Genomic DNA, 23,743 nt, shown 5'->3' with positions numbered 1-23,743 from the left:
TCATGGGCACCTCCGAGACAAATCCCTGCTTTCTCATTACCTGGGAGTTTGGCAGAGTATTTAACACAGTGTTTAGCTCTTTTATTTAAGTTTCTGCAAAGGCAATCTTAATTTATTTGACATTTTCAGTGAAACTTTTTATTCTCGTTTGTACTGATGGTGTTGAAGTTATTTTTGCATAATGAAGCAAAACCTGCAGCTTCTCCCACTGGTTCTTGGGATGCTCCACGGAGACTGCGGAGGGCAGCAGTGACTGGGTCCATGCTGTCACTCGGGGTCTGTGGGTGGTGGGGTGGCACTTGGCTGCCCCTCAGCCCCTCTGTGCATCCTGCCTGTCCCTCCTGCCTCCTGCCAGGCTATGCCTGAGCCCCGTCCTGGCCCATTCCCAAACTCCTGCTTTCTGCGATGGGCGGGTGTCCTGGAGGATGTTTCGGTGTGATGAGGTGAGGGGGTCACCGACCCCAGCCAGCACCTCCAGGCAGTGGGCAGGTGACATCGGGGCTGCTCAGCAAACACCAGAGACGCCCCAAATCCTCCTGCACCCCCAGCCAGTCCATGGCCACGGGTTATTTCTGGCGCTCCCCTGTCTGTCCCGCTCTCCTGGCAGGGTTTTCCTTTCGCTTTGACCCGCCGGGCTGGACGCAGTGCCAGCCTTCGGGGCTGGCTGCAGCTGTCCCGGCCCGTGCCAGCTCCTCCCCCAGCCAGCACGGAGCCTCCGTGGCCGGTGCCACACGGCTGCAAGGCCGGCTCGTCCTCCGGGCTTCCATGGCACTGCCGGAGCTCCCTGGCCGTGGGGCTGTGGCAGCCTGGGAGCCGGCCTTGGCTGGGTGACACCGGGGGAAGGAGGCGCCCGTCGAGGCCACCATGGCCCTGGCAGGTGCCCTGGAGCGGCTGCAGGAGGAGGCCATCTGCCCCATCTGCCTGGAGTACATGAGCGAGCCCGTCAGCATCGACTGCGGGCACAACTTCTGCCGGGGCTGCATCGCCAAGCACTGCCAGGACAAGGGGCTCTGGGCCGACGGGCCCTTCTCGTGCCCGCAGTGCAGGGCCTCCTGCCACCGCAGCGGCCTCCGCCCCAACCGCCAGCTGGCCAACATCGTGGAGGGCATCCGCCAGCTCGGGCTGCGGGGCGGCCTGGGCGCCGAGCCCGACCCGGGCACCCCCCTGTGCCCGCAGCACGACGAGCGCCTCAAGCTGTTCTGCGAGGAGGACGAGGAGCCCATCTGCGTGGTGTGCCGGGAGTCGCTGCTGCACCGCCCGCACACCGTGTACCCCATCGAGGAGGCGGCGCAGGCCTACAAGGTACGGCAGGCGGGGGCACCGGGGGGCCCATGGGCATGGCAGCACCAGGGGGGTCAGCCAGCAGGACCCCACCACCCCTCTGCCAACAGCACCGGTGGCACCGCCGGGAAAGCAGAGGAGGGGGTGGCAGAGATGGTGACACCCATCCAGCCGCTGGGGTAAGGCTGGACCCGCTATCTCCCAAACTGTGGATGGATCCAGGCTAATCCCTGTGCATCCAGCTCAGGATCCAGGCTCATCCAGGCTCAGCCTGTCCATCTAGCTCAGGATCCAGGCTCACACTTTCCATCCAGCTCAGGAGGCACTCTGACTCCTTGCCCCTCCAGGATCCCCTGGAGAAGCTGGGGCAGTGCAGACTCCCCATGATCTCCTGGGGAAGCTGGGGCAATGTAGATCCTCCAGGACCCCCTGGAGAAGCTGGGGCAGTGCAGACCCTCCAGGACTCCCTGGAGAAGCTGCCCTGAGGACACTTTGCCTTTGGTGCCAGCAGTGCTGGCACCAAAACCCCAAATGTCCAGTGGGCAGCACCACCAGCCACCCACCACACCTGCATTGAAAGGGAGCTGTCACTTTGCCCTCCAGAACATGAAAAGTAAGAAAAAAATACAGTGAAAAGCTGAGGAGCATGGGGAGGGTTAACGCTGCGGGTGGAGTGAAGAGCACAGCTGCTGGGTTCGGGTGCCAGGGCTGGCACTGCCTGGCACCGGGTCACTGTCCCCCCTGGGCAGAGGGGACCCAGCCAACCTGCCCTGCTGGGGTGAGCTCAGCCCGTGTTCCCTCTTTTCAGGTCAAACTCCAGAAATCCCTGGAGAATCTTTTGAAGGAAGCGGAGGAGGTGAAGAAGCGTGAGTCAGCAGAGAGGATGAAAACCCAGGAGTGCAAGGCAGGTGTCTGGCTTAATTCTTAAAGAATGAGCTTCAGAGACATCAGCAGTTAAAAAAAAACATCCTGAAGGGTCTTGTTTGGGGACATGGATTCGTCATAATCTCCAGGATGGGGCATGTCCCCCTGTCCTGCTGTCAGATGTAGGAGCTGTGCTGGAAACCAGGCTCAGAACCCTGTGTGGCTTTATAAAAAGGTTTGGAAGGAGCAGCGCTCCAGTTTCCCTGGAATCACGAGGGCTTCGTGATGGTTGAGCAAATAGACACAGGGTGTTTTTTATTGCCTTTTGTTTTACAACATGTGCTCGAGTTCCAAGCCAGGTGTGAGCTGTGTGGTGAGCTCTGCTCCACGGCAACAGGAACCATAAGTGTTGTCATTAAGAAAAGAAAAAAAAGCTCAATTACTGCACCTCTGCCCGGCTCCAGATGGTTCTGGGGAGAGCAGACGCCAGCAAACAGCTGCATTTCATGTCCCTCGGGGTGAAAGCTGGAAAGCGAAAGTAACTGCAGAAAAGGAAATGAAACTGCCGGCCCCGGAGTTATCCAGCCCTGAATCTGAGCTGAGGATTAATCAGCTCTGGCAGGGAAAACAGGATTCTCCACACTACCCTGGTTGATTACTCAATTCCCTTGTCTGGGCAGCCCAGCCAAGGGTTAGTGGGACTTTGGGATGCCCCTGTGAGCCCACTGTCCCTGCTAGGGCTGGGGATGGAGATTGTGAGGGCTGTGTCACTGTCCCCCCACTGTAGGATCCTGAGTCAGGGCTCAGCTGCAGCTCAGCTGCCTCCAGCTCCCTCTGGTCGTGCTTTTATAGTAAAAGGAGAAAAAAGTCCCTTGTTGGTACTGGGGGAAGTGGCTGTGGCTGTCCTGGCTTATCAAGCCTCCAGGACTCAGGGCCAAGGAATCATGTGCTTGGATGGAAAAGTAAGTGGAATTTAGTTTCCTTTATCTTCTACATTCTGAGGTTTCCTCACTCAAGCTACTGTGGGGTGTTTTTCCAGGAAAGTGCCAATTTATAGGAAGGAGGGCAAAGACTAAAGCACTGGCAGACCCTTCCTGTTGCTGATCCCTCACCCTGCAGTGGGACACTTGGAGAACCCTCCCTGGGTCTCCCTTTCTATCCCTTCCCAGCCTTGAGGCTTTTTTACATGGACAGGTAGTGACAGGACAAGGTTTTAAACTAAAAGAGGAGAAATTTAGGTTGGATATTGGGAAGAAATTCCTGGCTGTGAGGGTGGGGAGGCCCTGGCACAGGTTGCCCAGAGAAGCTGTGGCTGCCCCATCCCTGGAAGTGTCCAAGGCCAGGTTGTACAGGGCTTGGAGCAACCTGGGTTAGTGGAAGGTGTCCCTGCCCATGGCAGGGGGTGGAAGTAGAAGGTCTTTCAGGTCCCTTCCAAGCCAAACCATTCTGTGATTCTATGATTCTTCCAGCTCTTTCCCTTTGCTGTGGGTTTTTCCAGCTGCCCAAGCAGTGGATTAGCCTGGATTTGGCTGGAGGTTCGAGTTGTTCCTCCAGCTGAACCTAATAAAAACCTACCTGGAGGCACCTCCTTGCAGCCCAACAGCCCCCCCAGACATCTGGGGTCCAGCTGAGCAGAAATGCCCTGGGGCAAAGTCCTGCTGTTGGTAAACTGAGGATGTGGAGTGGGAATTCCGGTGAGGTGGAAGCACAGATTTCCTCTGGCTGCTTTTTAAAATTCATGCACTTATGTCAAAAATGTGGTGGTTTCCCAGGGCCTTTCCCAGCTCCATCTCAGCTTCCTGGCTAATATTGTCTCTCTTCACCTCACGTATCTTCTCATCACAAGGAGATGGTGAAGAAAAAGCGGGAGAGGATCGTGAGCGAGTTTGGGAAGCTGCATCGGCTGCTGGCTGATGAGGAGAAGCTGCTGCTCCAGACACTGGAGGAGGAGGAGAAGCAGATTCTGCTGCTGATCAACGAAAACCTGGCCAGGCTGGTGGAGGAGAAGTGCTTGCTGGAGGACCTGATCCTGGAGATAAAGGAGAAGAGCCAGCAGCCGGCTGATGGGCTGCTCAAGGTCAGGCCATGCCACCAGCCCCACTACCTCAGCCCTGGGGCCTTTGCCATCTGGGGTTGGCTGGTGGGCACAAGGGGCTGAGCCACACACCCAGAATGGCTTTTGTCTTCTCCTTCTAGGACATGAAAAGCATCCTGAGCAGGTGGGTACCTGTGCTCATTCTTGGTAGGTACCATGATTAATCCTCACAGGTACCATGATTATTCCTGGTAGGTATCCATGATTGTTCCTGGTAGGTACCATGATTGTTCCTGGTAGGTACCATGATTAATCCTCACAGGTACCATGATTATTCCTGGTAAGGTACCATGATTGTTCCTCATGAGTGTCCATGATTATTCCTGGTAGGTATCTATGATTATTCCTGATAGGGACCATGATTGTCCCTCCTACTGTCCTGGTTGCTCCAGGTTCTGAGGGAGATGTTTGTGTCTGCTCCACACCAGCCACCTTGTCCTCCCTGTCCAGTGTCTGGTTTGGTCCTCCTGGGGTAGACACAGGAGGGACTGAGTCAATCCCTCAGAGGTTCCATCCTCTTTTTCCAGGGGCTCAGAGCCAAGGTCTTGCCTGGCTTGTGACATGTGAGATGTGTCCCCTCCTAAGGGACGTGCTGCCCAGTGGCCTTGCTCCTTCCTTCCCTGGGACTGGCACTGCTGCTCCCTGGATCATTTCACTCTGATCCCATCAGGATTGCTGATGTGGTTATCCCTAGTGCTCATCCCAGCCACAGAGCTCCAGGGAAGCTCCAACAGAAGGGCATTAATGCCACTCCCAGCAGGAGAGAGGCTGTGCAGTGGACTCTGGGTACAGCCCATGGGCATCCCTGTCTTCCCAGGTGTGAGGAGGTGAAGTTCCATTCCCCCAAGCCTGTGTCAGTGACCCTGAAGGAAAACTACAGCATTCCCGAGCGCTGCCTGGGCATGAGGGACATGCTGAAAAAGTTCAAAGGTAAGGGGCTGCTTTTGTGCCAGCTCCTGGCACATTTGGGTTCTGGTTGCCCCCATACCCCAGGGCACGGGGAGGCTTTTCCAGCAAGCTTTGTCCAGCTGGTCCCACTTTGTGCACTGATGAGTTCAGAGTAGTTTCATGGTGGGGAGACCTTCCTTGTTGTGGTCTTGGGTGGGTTGTGAGTGGATCCTGAAGGCTTGGAGGTCACTCAGGGGTTTGAGGCACCCTGTTGCCCGTGAACTCTTGCTTTCAGTGTTGGCTCTCTCTGAAGGTTCTCAGCCACCTTCGTTCTGCCCCTGCTCTGCAGCAGATACCAAACATCTTGATGTGGTTTATGGTTATCTCGATTTTCTACATTGCACTTCCCCATTGCCAGGGGCTGAGCAAAACCACAGGCACGAGCAAACAACTGTGGGAGGCTGGAAGGTCTGGGGGAGCCCAGCACCCACAGAAACACAGAACAGCTGAGGTTGGAGGGGACCTGCAAAGATCATCTGGTCCAACCCCCTGCTCAAACAGGGACACCTGGAACTGGTTGTAAGAACCTCACCCAGGTCACAGGCAACCAGCAGTAGGACAAGAGGGCACAGTCTTAAGCTGCAACGGGGGAGGTTTAGGTTGGACATCAGGAAGAAGTTCTTCACAAAGAGAGTGATCAGACATTGGAGGGAGCTGCCCAGGGAGGGGGTGGAGTCACCATCCCTGGAGGTGTTTAAGAAGAGCCTGGATGTGGCATCAGTGCCATGGTGTAGTTGACAAGGTGGGGTTGGTTCAAAGGTTGGACTTGATGATCTCACAGGTCTCTTCCAACCTGGTTGATTCTGTGATTCAATGATTCTGTGATTCTGTGTCTGTGCCTGCAGACCCCTGAAGCCTTGTCTGTCCTTCCACCCTTCTCTCTCTCCAGTGGACGTGGTCCTGGACCCCGAGACAGCACACCCGGAGCTCAGCGTGTCCGAGGACCGCAAGAGCGTGAGGCGCGGGAGCAAGAAGCTGCTCCTGTCCCTCTTTGACAACCCCAAGAGGTTTGGCACCGCCCCAGTGGTGTTGGGCAGTCAGAGCTTCTTCTCAGGCCGCCACTACTGGGAGGTGCAGGTGGGAGACAAGCCCGAGTGGGGGCTGGGGCTGTGCCGGGAGTCCGCCGGCCGCAAAGGCACCGTCCTCTTCTCCCCAAACAACGGCTACTGGGTGCTGAGGCTGCAGAACGGGGGCAGCTACGAGGCCCTGACCTCCCCCATCTCCCCCCTGACCCTGAGCGTGAGGCCCCGGCGCGTCGGGATCTTCCTGGACTACGAGGCAGGAGAAATCTCCTTCTACAACGTCAGCGACCGCTCCCACATTTACACCTTCACCGACCGGCTCAGCGGGAACCTCCGGCCTTTCTTCTTCCTGGGGGGCTTTTTGGGGGGCAGAAATGCAGAGCCCTTGGTCATCTCCTGGGTCAGGGATACGCAGGGGACCGGGTGTGTCATCCTGTGACAGCGGCTGTCCTGGATTCTCACCGGTGGGCAGAGAACTGGGAGCCCAACCGGCTCCTCCGGTGAGCAGGAGCACCAGGGAAACACCTCTGTGCCTTGGGGAGGGTCCTGGCAGGATCCCTGCGTGGTCCTGGCTGCTGGCTGGGCGTGACCTGCCACATGTGACACCCATCGTGTGCCACGTCCGTGCTGGGAGGGGCTCTTTGTGCCCTCACCCTCTGTGCCACCAATGGGGACAGGGGAGTCCCCTGATGCCCTGGTGCTCATCTCACAGGCTGCTGGAGAAGGGTATGAGCCCAGCCTGCTGATTTTGGTGTGAATTATATCAGAATAAGGCAATAAAGGGTTGATTTGGGGAGCCTTGTGTGGTTTAAGGTGTGGTTTTGTGATGTGTCCATCCCTGATAACCCAAAACATTTCAGAGGGCAAAGGGTGCTGCTGGACCTGCTCCTGTCCAGCCCAGAGAGCAGCTGTGGATCATGTCCTTCAGACAGAAATCATAAAACTGCTCAATTTGAGGCCGATTGAATTCAAATAAAATGAGATTTGGTAAAACACAGCCTGAAACACTCAGCACAATTTATCATTGGATCTTTGAATCACAGAATGATTTGGGTAGGAAGGAACCTTAAGGGACCCTGTTCCATCCCCCTACCATGGGCAGGGACACCTTCCACTAGCCCAGGTTGCTCCAAGAGCCCCATACAACCTCACCTTGGACACTTCCAGGGATGGGGCAGCCACAGGTTCTCTGGGCAACCTATGCCAGGGCCTCCCCACCCTCACAGGGGAGAATTCCTTCCCAATATCCCTTCCCAATATCCTCTGTCAGTGGGAAGCCATTCCCCCTTTTCCTGTCACTCCAGGCTCTTGTAAATAGTCTCTTGAATTTCTCTGGGGTGTCCTGGGTGGTGCTTTAGGAGTCTCCTGGTGACATGTGATGCTGGACTGGGATAGCAGTTTGAGTTCTGTTGTGTTTTGGGGAGTTCCACCCTCCTGCCTTCAGCTACAGGGTCTGTCTTTTGGAAGCAACAGAGTAGAGAGATGAGCCCAGTCCCAACTTTGCTACATCCCAGGAAGGAGGAGGGTGATGGATCTCATGGGGTCTGCAGTGCATTGACACCACGGCAATCTGACAGGGAGATTATGATTTTGTGTCAGCTCCATGGAGAGGGAGTTTATGGAATCTGAGGAGGTAAGAAAGGACATGAACTTTCAGGTCTTACAGAGGGCTGGAAGCAGAGGCATTTGGAAGGGGGGAGTAGTGAGGACAGCCAGGAAAACCTGCTGTGCAGGGAAGAAACCAGGGCAAATGTCACTGGGCCAGGGGTGGGACAAGGTGGCAGCATGGAAAGTGTCCAGAGAGCAAAAGCAACCTGACCCTGGGGAGGGACAGATGAGTGACACTTGCTGCAGTGCCGGGAGGGGTGGTGGTGAAGTGTTTCCAAAAGAGCAGGAGGAAGTGCAACAGCTGGGAGATCTTGCAGAGAGAGAAAAAAAAATGAATGAGAAGGAAGGATGTGAACTCATCCTGATGCAGCATCCACAGCATTTCTAGAAATCATGAATCTGCCTTGCCAGGAAAGACAGTGCAGGTCAAAGGCATCAGAGAGCTCTGAGCAGGCTCCCAAGTTTTCCAGCTGGTGGACTCTCTGCATCACCTGCAACTAAGGAACTGCTCAGGGCAGATACCAGTTTGATGCCCAGACTGGTTGGCAATGGGCAGCTGGAGAGAAGCCAGGAGCACTGGGATCTGGTTTTGGGAGCTCTCTGGCTGCCTAAGTGTGATTTGCAAGCAGGATTTCTGGTTAAGTCATGGCAAGGGGAGCTTGTCCCTGTTCTCCTCAGTGGAACTGCACTGATTGCCTGGCTCTGGACTCCACACAGACCCTGCAAGGCCCAAGTCCTGCTCAGCCTCAGCCAGGGGGGGAATGGCTACACAGCACAGCATAGAGCCACAGGATCATGGAATCATTTAGCTTGGAAAAGACCTCTAGCGTCATACAGTCCATTATCCCAGCACTGCCAAGGACTGCTCTGCTCAAGGTGTCTGGCTTGGCTGAAGGAAGAAATCCCTTGGGATACCACATCTGGCACAGTGACCATGGGTTGGGTGTTGCTGTTTTTTGAGCAATCAGTAGATTAAGGTCACATTTTTAGGCTCAGTTTTGTCACCCAGATGCACTGACAGTGTCCCCTGTTATGACTCAGCACAATTTACAGCCCTGCAGCTTTAGAAATGTGCTTTCTCAACAAGTTACATCTTCCTTTCTCTTCCAGCAGAAAATGTTTTGTCGCCTCAGGGGGATGTGAGTCATTGTCTGCTTCTTTCTAAGCACTCAGTAGAAATGGCCTTTTGGGTCTTCATGGCCACTTCTGCCTTCTCCTGCCTATCATAGGGAAGGTGACAGCCAGGCACCATTTCTGCCATGATACTTCCATGTCTTCCTCAGCCCTGGAAGTCTGGGATATCTCCCTGCTTTAGGAAAACACTGCTTTTGTATGCAGCCTGCCAACCCATCCCTTTTTACATCACATTTTTGAATTCTGGCCCCTCAGAAGTGACACACTGCCTGACTGTGGTGTCTCTGGGAAGAGCTGTTCTGGGTGTGGGATGAGCCTCCCCTCCCTGTGGCAAACCAGGACCTGGTCCCTGGGATAAGGCACAGAGCTGGCACTCCTGAGTGCACGGGCATTTTGCCTTCAGGGTGTCCCATTCCTCTCTGACAAAGTGGAGATGGAAAAGCCATCAGACCATGAACCTTGGCTGCCATCAATCCACATCTCCACCAACACAGCCCAGCTCCTCCTCCTGTGGGATGCCAGACTCCAACCTCCAACTCCTCTGGCTTTTGTTGTGCCTCAAAATGCCTGTGGACACACCAGACTGATGTAAACAACTAACACAGAGATGTGCACGGATGTTACAATAATGATGCTATTCTTATCGCAGTAAGGACTTAATTTCAGTAAATTAATGACTTAAATTCAGTGAATACCACACTCTGGTTTCAGGATGAGTCTCTCTCTTAGTAGTTTACAAATTCTGAAACCCTTGACAGCATTGTTCTTGTTTTGATCTGAATCCAGAGGAAACCCCCTTGAAAGCAACCCTCCTCTGGGGTCCCAGCCCCTCTTTCTCTTCATCTGCTGCCTCAGCCTTAGTACCCTCTGCTTTCTTGTGTTCCCCTGCCTGAGCACCTCACAGGGCTGTTTCCAGGAGGGATGAGCACCACAGATAGCCATGAGCTTCCCAGGGAAAAATTTCCTCCCTGTGAGGGTGGGGAGGCCCTGGCACAGGTTGCCCAGAGAAGCTGTGGCTGCCCCTGGATCCCTGGAAGTGTCCAAGGCCAGGCTGGACAGGGCTTGGAGCAACCTGGGCTAGTGGGACGGTGTCCCTGCCCAAGGGGTGCAATGACATGATCTTCAAGCTTCTTTATGATTCTTCCTCTGTGATTCTACAACCCAGGCTGCACAGTGTGAGGGTTTCCTTGCATTCCTCAGCTCTAGCAGCAAAATCAGCCTCAAAAAGCTGCATCAACAGCAAATACAGCCCCTGCTCCGGGCAGGGGGATCCCTGGGTGTGGATTTGAGCTGATGGTGACATGGATACTGCAGCTCCTGCCTGCTCTGGGCCACCATTCTCAGTGCTCCTCCTCTGCAGAGCTTGGGGGCTCTGGAGATGCCCAGGGATGCTCTCCCCACACACACACACTCCTCCTGCCTTCGCCTCTCTCGTGCAGGCTCTGTTCACACCTCAGTGCCCAGGGGGGTGGATTTACAGCACTTTGGGTCCCTCCCCGGCACTCTGCAGCTCCTCTGAGCTGTCACACGTGGGTGGGTGTGAGATCAAGGCAAACATGAGCAATTCAGGGCTCCCTCAGGCTCCCAGAATAGTGGTGAGGAGTGAGCTGAGGTACCCACAGCGTGGCTGTTGTGGGAGGCTGGAGTGTGACCCGAGTGGTTGAGGACATTGCACAGGGGGTTGTTCTCCACAGGCTCCAACAGTGCCCAGGCTGGGTGATGCTCCCTGGATGTCCCCACACGCTGTGTCCTTCAACAAGAAACCCCAAGGCTGTGGGACTGCCCCCACAGGGGCAGGTGGGGCTTGTATCCAAGAGGGACAGTGCAGGCTCAAGTGATTTTGGGATGATCCCATTGCAGGTCTTCCCCCTCCTGTCCCCTGCTCCTGCTGTCCCCTGGAGCGAGGGCAGCTCTGGACACTCGGTTTTGTACCAGTCTCAGCCCTCAGGGTGACATCTCTGGGCTCCAGCACTCTGCTGGCTGGCACCCAATGGCCCAGGTGTTTTCACCTCCAGCATGGCCATGATGATCCCTGCTCCTGGAACTGGTCCTGGGGCGTGCAGGGCCTGGGGAGTCCAGGCTTGGACCAAAGCCACCACCCCCACATGCAGCTCTTTGTCCCCAGGGTGATGTCCACCCCCCAGCCAGGGGCTCCCTCCCCTCAGGAGGAAGAAGGGGGCTCTGCTCCTGCTCTCCACCTCCCTCCCCTCCTCCCTGGGTGCTATTTTGAGTGGATGCAGTGGTGGGATGACTGATGGCATTCACGCTGCCCCGTGGGCTGGGGAGCCGGGGGCTGCAGTTCCTGAAGTGACAAGATGTGCTCCTTCCTCCCCCAGACACACCCACGTCCCCCTGATCCCTCCCAGCCCCACCCGGGGCTCCTCTGGCTGCTCATCTCCCACCCAACCTCTGTGTCTGCTCCTCTTCACCCCTGCCCAGGAACCCCCCTCCTGCTCTGCCCCCCTGTGTCACCCTGATGGTCGTGTTTGTCCTCCCACGTTCAGTCTGGAAACACTGTGGGGTGGGCTGAGCCTTTTCTCCCTTGGGAGAAACCCAAATCCTCCTTGTTCATCCAACAGAGCCTGTCCAGAGCTGACCAGAGCAACCCAAATACCAGCAGTGGGGTGGGAAATGCCATTAGGGATGTGGGAAATGCCATCAGGGATGTGGGAAATGCCATCAGGGATGTGGGCTCCATCTCCTTCAGCTCCAGGGGGGACTAGTGGAGATGTCTCCTTGCAGGGGCAGGTCCTGCCCTGGGCTGGGGTCCAGGAGGGTGATCTCTGGAGAGGAATCTCCAGGGATGGGCAGGTTTTGGGGGCACAGAGAAAAAACACCTTTGCTCCTGAGAGGGAATATCTGCCAAGCCTCATGTCCCAGGTAAATGAGAGCTAAATGAAATCGTTCCGAAAATCTCGCAGGGAAACTTATTTTTTCCACCCTCAGGTCTGGGAATAGCTGATCCATTTTAGCTGCAGATCTCAGAAAGCTTTCCCTAAACCAGCTAACGTGTTAAATTTCAGGCCCTAAAGGTAATATTTTAATTGATTATAATGGGGCCAGGGATGGAATTTAACGAGCTCCCGGTTGTCATAATGAGTGATGATTAAATGCTTTCTAAAAAGTGTGAGCCAAGCTACCTGACTGTAATCTGAGCCTTTCTCACACCTCCTCCTTCATGGTTTTTCTTGTCTTATTTTGCAAAACAGGACGTTCAGACAGGGAAAGCTTGTGGGAGTTTTGACAGTGTGGAAAAGGAAATAAAGAACATGTTGCCACTATGATAATGTCAGCTATTGTCATCCCAAAGGGTTGTAATAGAGGCAAAGACAGAGAGTTCTTACAAAAATATTTATTTATTGAAATCTGGATTGATTATTTTGCCAAAAGTACAATTAATTAAATACAGAACGTACAACCCGAGTCTGCATTAAAAAAATAAATCTATTAAATAAAATTCTTGTTTAGCTTGGAGTTATTGCACCTGATCCCTCCCCTATAAAAAATTAAATAGGAAAACATTAAGTTGGATTCTGGAACGTTTTCAGTTTCTCAGGTAGCTCTAAAGGGCACTGAAGCATTTCTGATGCACCCACAGCTGGGTCGTGCTCGCCCATCCCGGGAGCCGGGACACGGAGCAGGATCTGTGCAGGATCTCAGTTCAGCTCCAGGTCGTTCATGTACTGCTGGACCCACTCCTGCTCGGGGTTGGCACAGACTTCCCGGCCCTTCTTGGTGATAAACCTGTGGGGTGCAGAAAGGTCAGTTTTTGGTGGGAGAATGAATGAGGGATCACAGGATCATGGAATGGGTTGGGCTGGAAGGGACCTTAAAGATCATCTCATTCCACTCCCTGCCATGGGCAGGGACACCTTCCACTAGCCCAGGTTGCTCCAACCTGTCCTTGGACACTTCCAGGGATGGGGCAGCCACAGTTTCTCTGGGCAACCTGTGCCAGGGCCTCCCCACCCTCACAGGGAAGAGTTTCTTCCTAATGTCTTATCTAAATTTACTCCCTTTTGGTTTCCAGCCCAACAGGGGATTCTAGGGACAGAACAAAAGCCCTCCTGAATTCCAGCCTCTCTCAAGGGTAGGATGAGAATACTGTGCCCATCCACACCAGTTAAGTCTTCAAAGTGGTAGAGCAGGACCAGGGCGAGACTTCCGTGCTTTAAACCCACAGAGCATCACCTTGTACTTCTTGTCTCCCCCAGCCTCCATTCCCTGTCTTTGGAAAAGGGGTGTTTCCCTCCCTGGATCCTCACCCCAAATCCCCCCCTGCCCTGAGGAGGGGACTTACACAACGCCTGGCTGGGGGCACTGGCTGTTGGTCTCATAATAATCCACCACGAAGCTCCGGGGCAGCTGCCGGGAGAAGTAGGAGAAGCAGCAGGAGGTCGGGGGGTCGGAGCCAACTGTGGAGGGCAAAGACAATCATCAGCAGGGGCAAGGGATGGGGAGCAGGGCCAGGGAACTGGGATCCCACATCCCTGGCTCTGGGGAGTGGGGATGACGTGGAAGAAGAAGGGAAAAGGAGAGGTCTTTTTAGTTCTTCCTTCAGTTTTTTCCCTGTTGGCTTCACCCTGAGCTGGCACTGACAGAGCCCGTGTCACCAGGCAACATCTCCCAGCCCAAACCTGGCCACCCTCAGCCCTCCTCAGGGTGCCCTGCACAGCACCACTGACCTCTGCAGCACTGTGTGGGGGTGTGGTTGTGTTTTTAACCCTTTTTTAGCCCAAAAAGGGTAAAACAGGGTTTAGGTTTTACCTAACGGTCTTTGAGCTGTGCCTTTCCCGTGGCAGGAGAGCCCCCACGACCCTGGAGCACCGGCCTGAGGATGCTCTGACAACATGGGGAGGGACCCAGGGTGGAAGTGCTGGCAAAAGGGACTCTGTCCCAGCAGGGACATCTCTCCTGTCCCCATTGAGGGAGGATGGGGAGCCCCAGACTTACGTGGTGCAGCAGAGCTCTGGTAGCAGAAGGCGGCGACGAGGACAGTGAGGGCAACCACGGAGACCTTCATGTCAGCAGAGAAGTGGTGGCTGGAGCTCAGCAGGCAAGGGGAGCTTGAAAGCCTCTTTTCTGGCTGATGCTGAGACGGTCACCAGCCCCTCAATTTATGGGGCGAGAGGTCCATGTGGAGCCTTACGTAGGCATGATGGAATTTCCCCCAGAGGAGAGTCCACTCGTGGTACAGTCCCGTGATGGAACAGAGCAGCCCCAGCCCCGGAAGAGTGAAGCTCCCCCCTTGATTCAGTGCCTCCCCAGTGACACAGGATATGAAACAGTGACTGTGGCTATTTCTGCTTCTTTCATGCCTGTCCCTTAGCAAGAAGTTCCTCTGTGGAGGTTCCTGCATTTGTCAAGTCCCCTGTTGCCCAACCTGCCTGAGTAGCCCAAAGGACAGAGCTGGGCAGAAGGGCATGAATGGGATGAGGCTGGTTAGGGAAAAAGGGGCTGTGGGATTGGAAAAGGTCCTTTACCATGGACTGCTTCCCTCACACACCGCCCCGGGAGCAGGAGATGGGAGCTGTCCCCAGTTCCCTGTACGTGTTCCACAGAGCTGGAGGTGACTCCAGGCATGTCCTGCAACTGTGACAGCACTGCAGGCACCAGCACAGGTAGTGGTGGGCATGAGACAGGAGTCCCAGAAGCTGAAGCACTCAAGTTTCCTCCTCAGTTTAAGGGAAGGGAGAGAGCTGAGATGGGGTGTTATCTCCTGGAAGTGCCCGTTGCACTCCAGGTCCTATAAAGAGACTCTGAATGACCAATTTGGATTAGACAGTTAAATTTCAAGGGCTACTGGTAGGTGAGGCCTTTCATTCTTAGCCTCGGGGCTGCAGAGAGCCAAAAGATGTTTGGAGACTTTGTGACCCTGAGGATGAGGCAGAAGGAGCTCCAGGAGCAGGGTGAGGAAGGAGACACTGCTTCTGAAGATCAGGAGATCAGGAGCAGAGTAACTGGGGTGAGGCCATGAGCAGAAACTGGGATTTTGGGAAGAAAAGAGTATCCTGTCTCAGCAGAAAATTGTCATGACAAGGGGAAGTAGCACATCATATGGGAGAGGGTAAGAGCTCACAGCTCTCCCAGGGCTGGGCAAGGGCTGAGACAGGGATGGTTCACTGGGAAGGAGCCACCAGCCTGCACAGAGTGCTATGGAGGTCTAACAAATTCCTCTCTGTCCCTGAGGAGGAGAGGGAAGGCCTGGCAGGGAGGTGATGAATGCTCTGGGAAGAGCTGGGGGCTCTCCAGCTGTAATGAGATGTTCCTAGAAGGATACGTGTTCTCCAGAGGGAAGCAGGCATTCCTGGGATGTGACTCCTTTTTATTTTCAAGACACCATGGAGTGGTGATGTCTTGGGGGATGCTTCCAGTGGAAAGGTTATAATGTCAAGTGGAGCAACTCAACCTCACCAGCAGCACCTCTGCACCCTCCCCACAGTGCTGGGCACTGACTCATCCTCTTTCTATTAAAGGCTCCAGCCCCTGCCCCAGGAACCTTCTGGAAATAACCCGGTGTTTTCCAAATATCCTCCAATGCTGCGTGGTGGGCACAGCCCTCCAGCAGCCTTGGCTGGTTGGCTCCATGAGGGATAACTGCTCTGCTCCAGGCAGGATAATTCTCTGCTCCAGGCAGGATAACTGCTGTGCTCCAGGCAGGATAACTGCTATGCTCCAGGCAGGATAATTCTCTGCTCCAGGCAGGATAACTTCTCTGCTCCATGAGGGATAACTGCTGTGCTCCAGGCAGGATAATTCTCTGCTCCATGAGGGATAACTGCTGTGCTCCAGGCAGGACAATTCTCTGCTCCAGGCAGGATAACTGCTGTGCTCCACGCAGCCAGAGAGGGGTCTGGAGGACAAGGCCACCTTGGACTTGCACAGGAGAAGTCCCAGGGATGTCCCACCCTCAGGGAGGTTCCTGGTGATGCCCCTCACCCAGGCAGATTAATCCCATGGAGCAAATGCAGCTCTTGCCAAGTTGGGCATCACCTTCCTGGACAGACTACGGCCCCCTCTCCATCCTTCCCTCTGCACAGGCACCTCACAGGTTCACTCATCCATCCAGATCCCATTCCCTCACTCCACTTGTCATGTTGCCTGTTCCCAGCTATCCCAGGAGGATGAGGAGGGCTCCTGGCCAGGCAGGAGCTGGGAACTCGGCGTTCCGACTGTTCCAGCTGGACTAGGAGCCGTCTGTGAGTGAGCTCCAGCTGCCCTGGATCCCGGCTGGCTGCCCAAGGAAAACAGTTGTGGAAGTACAAATGAGCTCTGAGCTGTTCCCTGTGACTGTGCCTTCAAGAATTCGTGGGTCATGTCTCCAGATCCACCTCCTCCAGCCATCTGCTCCTGCCCAAAACTCCATTTATGGGGAGGAAATAAAGACGAGACCCGTCTGATAAAAGATGAGTCTTGTGAAAACAGAGGAATTAATTGGAAATCTGCAGCGATTATTCAAATGTTTCCAGTGACAGATTTCCCCTCTCAGGCAGCTGGATACCTCCCTGCCTTCATCCCTTTGCTACCAAGAAGATGACCAACTATTTCAGACTCTCAGGGATCATTTTTTTAGTTAATAAAAACAAAAAAAATTCCTTAATTCAGCTGAGTCAGTTTAGTTTAGATAATTTGTTTTACAGGGGAGTGTGAAGGGCTGAAACTTTTCTACTGTTGAAAGCAAAAAATAATCCCAGAGCCATGTTGCTTGGTTTTCGAGGAATCTAATTTTTTCCTCAGAAATCCAAGCAAAGCCCTCACTCTACCAGCTGGATAGAGGTGGGAGGTTACAGTCATGTCAGTCATGCCCTGGGATGTCACAACACATTCCTAAAAAATGTTTCCTTACCCACTCCCCACATTCCAGTCATGATGAAATGACAGAGTCACCTCTTCCAGCTCTTCCCCTTTTTTAGGAAGAGAGGTTGGGTGTGTTTTGGATGAAGAACCATCCTACCCCTGAGACATGAAGATGGCCATGGAGGAGTGGGCAAAGTGGGCTGGAGCATCTCCAGGGGGATTAAGTTCATTGCAGGGCAAAACTGTGGTGTGAGAGGGAAGTTTTCCCATCTTGGTTCCAGTGCTTTCAGGATTCCTGACTCAGCAGGCACTGTTTGGAGTCAGTGGGATTTGAAGGAGTCTGGCTGATGCTGCTCTGATTTACACAAAGAGGTTTTCTCCAAGTCCCTTCAAAAAATCCCAGGAGAAAGTGCTAAGGAAAGCAAATGCCCAAAATAGACTCAGTGACAGCAGAAATGGGGAAATTCTCCATCTTGAATGAAAGGGGAACCTGGAAAAAACTGGTGAGACTGGCTGATGTAAGGTGCTATTTCTAGCAGGGTTTAATGAGGAGGAATTGGGATTAGGTCAGAAAAGGAAGTAATTAAAAAGGTCTTGAGTTCAGAAACTGCCTCTAAGACAAGATCCATCATTTCCTGCAGCTGCCTCCCTCCTGCCCAGCTCCAGCACCAGTGACTTTGTACCAGCATCCAGGAATTTCACCCCCACCATTCTTGACACAGGTGGAGAAATGTTGGGATTTTTCAGATGATGTCACATCCCAGAAAGGGTTCCAGTGGGACCCTGTGCCTGTGGGAGTGACTGGGGACTGTCTGTCTCCAGCGTGGAGGGGCAGGGGGAGAGCAGGGCCACCTTGGCTGGTGGCATGAACAGTGCTGGTCACCTCTGGCTGCATTCCAGAGGAAACCCTGAAGTCATGTCAGGGCAGGAAGTTGCTCAGAGCTGATAAGAAATGTGTATCTTGTCAGAGGTTCCACCCTCCCCCAGCAAGACTTTTCCCAATTTGGAAAAAACACACCCCAGGGAGTGCAGTTCTTTCTGGTGGCTGATGCCTCAGACCTCTCCTGGCCTTTTCTTGGAAGCAAAGCACATCGAAGAGGATGAAGTGTACAGCATTTCAAAGCAAATTAAAGTGAAATAAAAAAAAGACTCCTTGCTCCAAATCCTTGGCATGAAAGGACAAAACAAAGAAAACTCGAATTTTAGGAATTTTTGAGCTTTAGGTACTGGCTGTGGGGCCGTGCTTCTGGCTCACCCTGACTGCTGGTTCCTGGGACTGGGATATGCCTGACCCTCACCCCTCAGCATCCCTCAAACTCCAAATATCTGGGAGCACCAGGCAAAGTCTCTCTGTGGGGGATGCATCCTCTGCCCACCTCGTTGGTGAGTCCCCCAGCAGGAGCAAGGAGGACCAGGCTGAAAATTCAGAGCTCTGCTGGGATGGCAACTAAAAGAGAGTAAATTTAGATAAGACTATAGGAAGAAATCCTTCCCTGTGAGGGTGGGGAGGCCCTGGCACAGGTTGCCCAGAGAAGCTGCCCCTGGATCCCTGCAAGTGTCCAAGGCCAGGTTGGACGAGGCTTGGAGCAACCTGGGCTAGTGGGAGGTGTCCCTGCCCATGGCAGGGGTGGGACTGGGTGGGTTTTGAGATCCTTTCCAACCCAAACCATTTTGGGATTCTTTGAAAACCAGATCCAGTTTTTAAATGAACCCACTGGGACTTGTCTTCTCATCGTAGCAGAGGAAAAAGGAAAACAAGCAAGACACAAGTTGATTGTTTTCATTTTCCTTGGTGCTCCTGGAGTGCAGCTCTCCGGGGGTTTGGTGGGATGGGTGCAGGCAGCCTGGGGAGCACAAGGTGGTCACTGCACCCCAGGGGTGCTTCAGGGATGGCTGAGAACAACCTTCCCCTCCTCACTGAGGGGGTTCAGAGCAGAGACAGCCTTTAAGCTTGTGCCAGGGCCATTGCCAGGCTGGAGGACTTCCCTAATTATAGGGTCATGGAATCATTAAGGCTGGAAAAGCCCTCTGAGATCATCGAGTCCAACTGTTCCCCTGGCACTGCCAAGCCCACCACTAACCCATGTCCCCAGATGCCACATCCACACGTCTGTTAAACCCCTCCAGGGATTGGGACTGATGGCCCTCAGCCCCCCTTCAGTCCCCCAAGTGCCCAGGGCTGGTTTGGCCCCTCTCTGCAGGCAGGGCTGTGTCACTGGGGGGGGGTTGGAGCCCCATGGGAGGTGTGAGCTCCCAAGGGAGGGTTGACTTTCCAGCTGCCAGTAAACCCCGTGGGCACACACAGATGTTTACTGGCCTCTTGATTTGTGCAGAGCTGTAAAACCACTTCCCATGAGTGGGGCTGGTTAGAGGTTGGGGCTGGTTGGAGGTTGGGGAGCTCTGCAGCATCTCTCTGAAGTGCAGGGCCTGGTCCTGTGCTGTGGAGGGTTTGGCCACCCCAGATGGGTTTGTGGCCTTCAAAGGGGCCATTGTCTGGCTGCCCTGGTCAGCACGGGCTGTGCCTGGCACCCACATCCCCTGGGGCAGAGGGGAGGGCTCGGGAGCTCTGGCAGCACTTGCCAGTGTGCCACAGCCCCTCAACCCCTCCTGCAACACCCCCACATCCACACAGCCTCTCCTGCACCCCCCCCACATCCACACAGCCCCTCCTGCACCCCCCCCCCACATCCCCACAGCCTCTCCTGCACCCCTCCACATCCCCTCAGCCCCTCCTGCACCCCTCCACAGCCCCACAGCCCCTTCTGCATCCCCTCACAGCCCCACAGCCTCTCCTGCATCCCCTCCACAGCCTCACAGCTCCTCCTGCACCCCTCCAGAGCCCACAGCCTCTCCTGCATCCCCTCCACAGCCCCACAGACTCTCCTGCATCCCCCTACAGCCCCACAGCCTCTCCTGCACCCCTCCACAGCCTCACAGCCTCTCCTGCACCCCTCCACCCCCCACAGCCTCTCCTGCATCCCCCCACAGCCCCACAACCTCTCCTGCCTCTCTCCACAGCCCCTCATCCTCCCCATGTAGGCTCCTGCATCCCCTGGGGACTGTGCAGGGAGGTGCTGTTGGGGTTGGTTTATGAGTGGCAGTGGAGGGACTTGGCTTGGTCAGAGATCAATTCTCCCCAGGCTGTGAGCAGAGGGACAATGCTGTGACCCTCAGAGCACCTCATCTCTGCCCTGGGTGAAACCAGCATCTCCCAAATGGAGCACCCCGCAACCCAGAGTGTCCACCTGTGGCCTTATGGGCACCTCACTCCCCAGAGCTCACATCTGCTCGTGGACTTATGGGCAGGAGGAGCAAATGGCTGTGGGAAGTGTCAGGGGTGAATTCATACCCTTTCTGTGCTCCAAGTCTCTTCAGTGCCAGGGCTCTGAGGGTGAGCTGTATCCCAGGGGAAGGCAGACAAAGCCCCCCCTTAGCCTGGGGACAGCCCTCACCATTGCCCACCCAAATGCCCTGCATGCCCCTGCCCTGCATGCCCCTGCCCTGGGGGTATGGGCTTTATGGCTCTTGGCAAGGGCAGGATTTCAGGGGGACCTGAAGGAGTCTCAAAAGCCTCTGGGTTAATCCTTGTCACCGTTTATACCCCAGGGGGTGACAGCACAGCACCCCCACAACGTCCTTCCCTACAGTCTCCCTCTCTGAATAATTTCCGCTTTCCACTTCTCCCCTGCCTGCACCAAAACAAACCTCGCAGCCCAGTCTGGGTGGGGCTGAAGTGGTAAAAAAAAATGGCTCGTTTCCAGGAATAATAAAGGAAGCTTGAGAGGGGTCAGCTCAGGAACGCTTGAGCTGCAGGAACTGCAATAGCAGAGGGCTCTGGGATTTGCCAGAGAAGCGAAAACCAGCGCATGGAAGCAGCAAACCGAAACCAGAAAGTGGCTTTGGAGGTCAGCGAGGGGAAATGCTCAGGGCCATCCCGGGCTGGATCAAAGCTGGAGCCCTGGGGCTGGGGGAGGAGGAGCTCCCCCCTTCCCAAAGGCTTCTCAGCGCTCTGGGGGAAACAACATCGCAGTGACGAAGGGCAGCTCTGTGGGCACAAACTGCTCCGTGCCACCACACAGCCAAGGGGTGCAACTGCAGCAGCTCTTTGCAGCCTCCTCCTGCTCCAGCTCCACCACATTCAGCAGCCAGGGATGGTTTTTTCCCTCTCACTGACCATCCCAATGCTTCCAGGTGGAGGACAGAGCTGCAGGTTACATCTCCCCCCACCTACCCCAGTGCTCTACATGCACCATCAGCCCCGCGGTTCGTGGCTTGCAGGGGAGCAGGAGGTGTGAAGTTCCCATGATCAAAGCTGTCCCTGGCTGGTGGCAGCCACAGCTGTGTCTCTGTGCAGCCACAGCCTGTGTCACCTTGTCACCGGTCGCTGCAGTGCTGGTGTTTGTCACTTCCCCGAGCACGCACTGACACGAGAGTTGCGAGCACAGAGGAACAGAAAACTCCCACTCTTGGTTTCTGCATGATTTATTTCCATGGCAAAAAGCCATAATTTGGTTTCGTTCTGTAATTTGGCCAAAAGCCGGAGCCGCTTCTTGTTCTGCCCAGAGCTGCTCAGGCTTACCCAGGGAATGAAGAGCTGGTCCTGCCAGGGCTTGTTGTGAATCTGGAAAAATCCAACACCTTCCCTGATATCCATGTCAGGACTTTCCCTGATATTCATGTCTCCACTAAAAGCACACACTTGGCCACTCTGCTGAGGTCTCTGCCCAGTTGAGGTTGAGCCTGCAGCCTTCCACAGGGATGTAAGACCATGAGAGGAAGGAGGGATGCAAAAGAGATCCTCCCTGTGGGATAGGTGTGGGAAGGAACAGACCATCACCTGTCTTGGAGGCCTTGAACCTTCTCCTTTCAGTCCCTGCTGGGGACGAGCCAGCTGGTGAAGGTTGGTGTCTCCACTGATCTCATGTGCAGCCCCAGGGTAGCTGAGCATGGAGTTTGGGCTTCTGAGGGTGAAAATCCAGGCTCAGGAGCCCAACCACAGGCCTGAGAACCCCCCCTGCAGTGGAGGGTCTTTGACTGCACCGCCAGAGTGTGGCAGAGCATCAGGAAGCCCAGCTCACCCCCTCCCTGCTCCCCAGGCAGGAGCTGCCCTGAGCTGAGACTTAAAAGTCTCTCCCGTGCCAGGAGGGTTCTCCAGCACTTGCTTCTCACCTCTTTAGCCAGAAATTCATCTTCAACTCAAGGCATCCTTTGCACGGAGAGGTTCAGGCTGGCAAAGTGTCTCAGGTTTGGCAAATCCCTTCTTCCAGTGAACTCCCTACTCCCAGGTGAGATCCTGCCCTTTGGGATGCCTGGGACTGTTGAGGGCAAGCTGGTGAAGCATGAGTTAGATAAACACCAGTGAGAGAGGCTGGGAATGGGCTGGAGGGTTGTGACCTGTGACCTGGAGGCCAGGCAGCAGCAGGGAACCCCAGGGATCGATACTGGGTATTCTTTTATATCCTTATGACCTGACTGATGGGACAAAGTGCACCCTAAGCGAGCTGGCAGGGGACACAAAGCTGGCAGGAGGGGCTGGCACACTGCAGGGACATGCTGCCTTCACAGAATCATGGAATGTTTTGGGTTCAAGGAGATCTTAAAGCCCACCCTATTCCACCCCCTGCCATGGCAGGGACACCTTCCACTGTCCCAGGTTGCTCCAACCTGGCCTCGGACACTTCCAGGGATGGGGCAGCCACAGCTTCTCTGGGCAACCTGTGCCAGGGCCTCACCACCCTCCCAGGGAACAATTCCTTCCTAATATTTAACCTAAATCTTTCCTTTTTTAGTTTAAAGCTGTTCCCCCTTGTCCTGTCCCTACTGGCTCATGTGAAATCCGTAGAAACCTCGTTGGGCTGGAGAAATGGGCTGACAAAAACCTCATGAAATTCAATGGGAGAAGTGCAGAGTCCTCTCCCTGGGGAGGAACACCCCCAGGCACCCCCAGGATATACCAGTGCCAACCAGCTGGAAAGCAAAAGGCTCCAGGGCTCCTGGTGGACACCAGGCTGGACATCAGCAGCAAAATGCCCTTGGCACCCAAAGTCCAACAGGTTCCTGGGATGCTTGAGGAGGAACATTGCCAGCAGATCAAGGGAGGTGACCCTTCCCCTCTGCTCAGCACTGCTGAGGCCCCTCCTGGAGTGCTGGGTCCACTTCTGGGCTCCCCAGTACGTGGACATACTGGAAAGAGTCCAACAAAAGGCCATGGAGATGATGAAGGGGCAGGAGCATCTCTCCAGGGAGAAAATGCTGACAGAGCTGGGACAGTTCAGCCTGGAGAAGAGAAGGCTCAGGGAGATCTTAACAATGTGTGGGGTGGGTAAAGTAGATGGACCCCAACACTTCTCAGTGGCCACTGACAGGAGAAAAGGCAGCAAGAAATTTCATTTAAACACCAGATAAAATTTTATTGAACACCAAAACAGGCTGCCCAGAGAGGCTGTAGAGTCTCACAGCCCACCTGAACATGGTCCTGGACAGCCACTGAGCAGGGACTGGGCCGGGTCCAGTGAATTCCAGGGTGAATTCCAGGGGTGTCTCCAGCCTCAGCTCCCCGTTGGCCCGTGTTAACCCAAGCACTGTTGGTCTAGGGGGGGCAGGCAGAGCGTTTTGGGAAGCACAGATCCCTCAATCCAGCCACCTCTGAGCTCCACAGGCAGCCTCTGACAAGCACCCGCCACATAACGGCACGAGAGCTGTCGCTCGGTTTGGTTTTTTTCCAGAGTTGCATAATCTTATGCAAACACTGAGCCTTTCCCTATAGAGCCTCACAGGGAAAACCCCTTCCTGCAGTCCAGAGAACCCGTTCTCCTCCTTGTGGCCAGGCCACCTGGCACAGTTAGTTTCCTTTCGATTCGAATAACTCCAGAACGAGCGCTGAGTCAGAGCTCACATACTTGGCTCCACTATATCCCATTATTCCTGGCTTTCTTTTCATTCCCTCTAATTCCCTTCAGCTATTTCACTTTCGTGTCATCCTTTATCATCATCC

General features: G+C 54.7%; 2 protein-coding genes across 4 annotated transcripts; one reads left to right on the top strand and one right to left on the bottom strand.

Moving 5' to 3' along the window:
• Positions 1-704: 704 nt before the first annotated feature.
• Positions 705-7,022, top strand: LOC116796794 (E3 ubiquitin-protein ligase TRIM39-like). 2 transcript variants are annotated; one of them, XM_032707702.1, is made up of 6 exons: positions 705-1,302; positions 2,090-2,185; positions 3,995-4,222; positions 4,342-4,364; positions 5,058-5,170; positions 6,078-7,022. In XM_032707702.1, the coding sequence occupies exons 1-6, from the start codon at positions 865-867 to the stop codon at positions 6,647-6,649; spliced, it is 1,470 nt and encodes a 489-aa protein (XP_032563593.1). In that variant the 5' UTR covers positions 705-864; the 3' UTR covers positions 6,650-7,022. The 2 variants fall into 2 exon arrangements, with proteins under 2 accessions (XP_032563593.1, XP_032563591.1); XM_032707700.1 differs by having other exon boundaries at positions 707-1,302; positions 3,992-4,222.
• A 5,283-nt stretch (positions 7,023-12,305) lies between these two features.
• Positions 12,306-14,099, bottom strand: LOC116796696 (C-C motif chemokine 4 homolog). 2 transcript variants are annotated; one of them, XM_032707506.1, is made up of 3 exons: positions 13,906-14,099; positions 13,253-13,367; positions 12,306-12,696 (listed from the first exon to the last, which is right to left on the bottom strand). In XM_032707506.1, the coding sequence occupies exons 1-3, from the start codon at positions 13,973-13,975 to the stop codon at positions 12,609-12,611; spliced, it is 273 nt and encodes a 90-aa protein (XP_032563397.1). In that variant the 5' UTR covers positions 13,976-14,099; the 3' UTR covers positions 12,306-12,608. The 2 variants fall into 2 exon arrangements, with proteins under 2 accessions (XP_032563397.1, XP_032563398.1); XM_032707507.1 differs by having other exon boundaries at positions 12,306-12,683; positions 13,255-13,367.
• Between the last annotated feature and the right edge of the window lie 9,644 nt (positions 14,100-23,743).

Source organism: Chiroxiphia lanceolata, chromosome 20, assembly GCF_009829145.1.
Source record: "Chiroxiphia lanceolata isolate bChiLan1 chromosome 20, bChiLan1.pri, whole genome shotgun sequence".
NCBI classification, from domain to species: Eukaryota; Metazoa; Chordata; class Aves; order Passeriformes; family Pipridae; genus Chiroxiphia; species Chiroxiphia lanceolata.
This window is presented reverse-complemented; position numbering and strand designations above follow the sequence as displayed.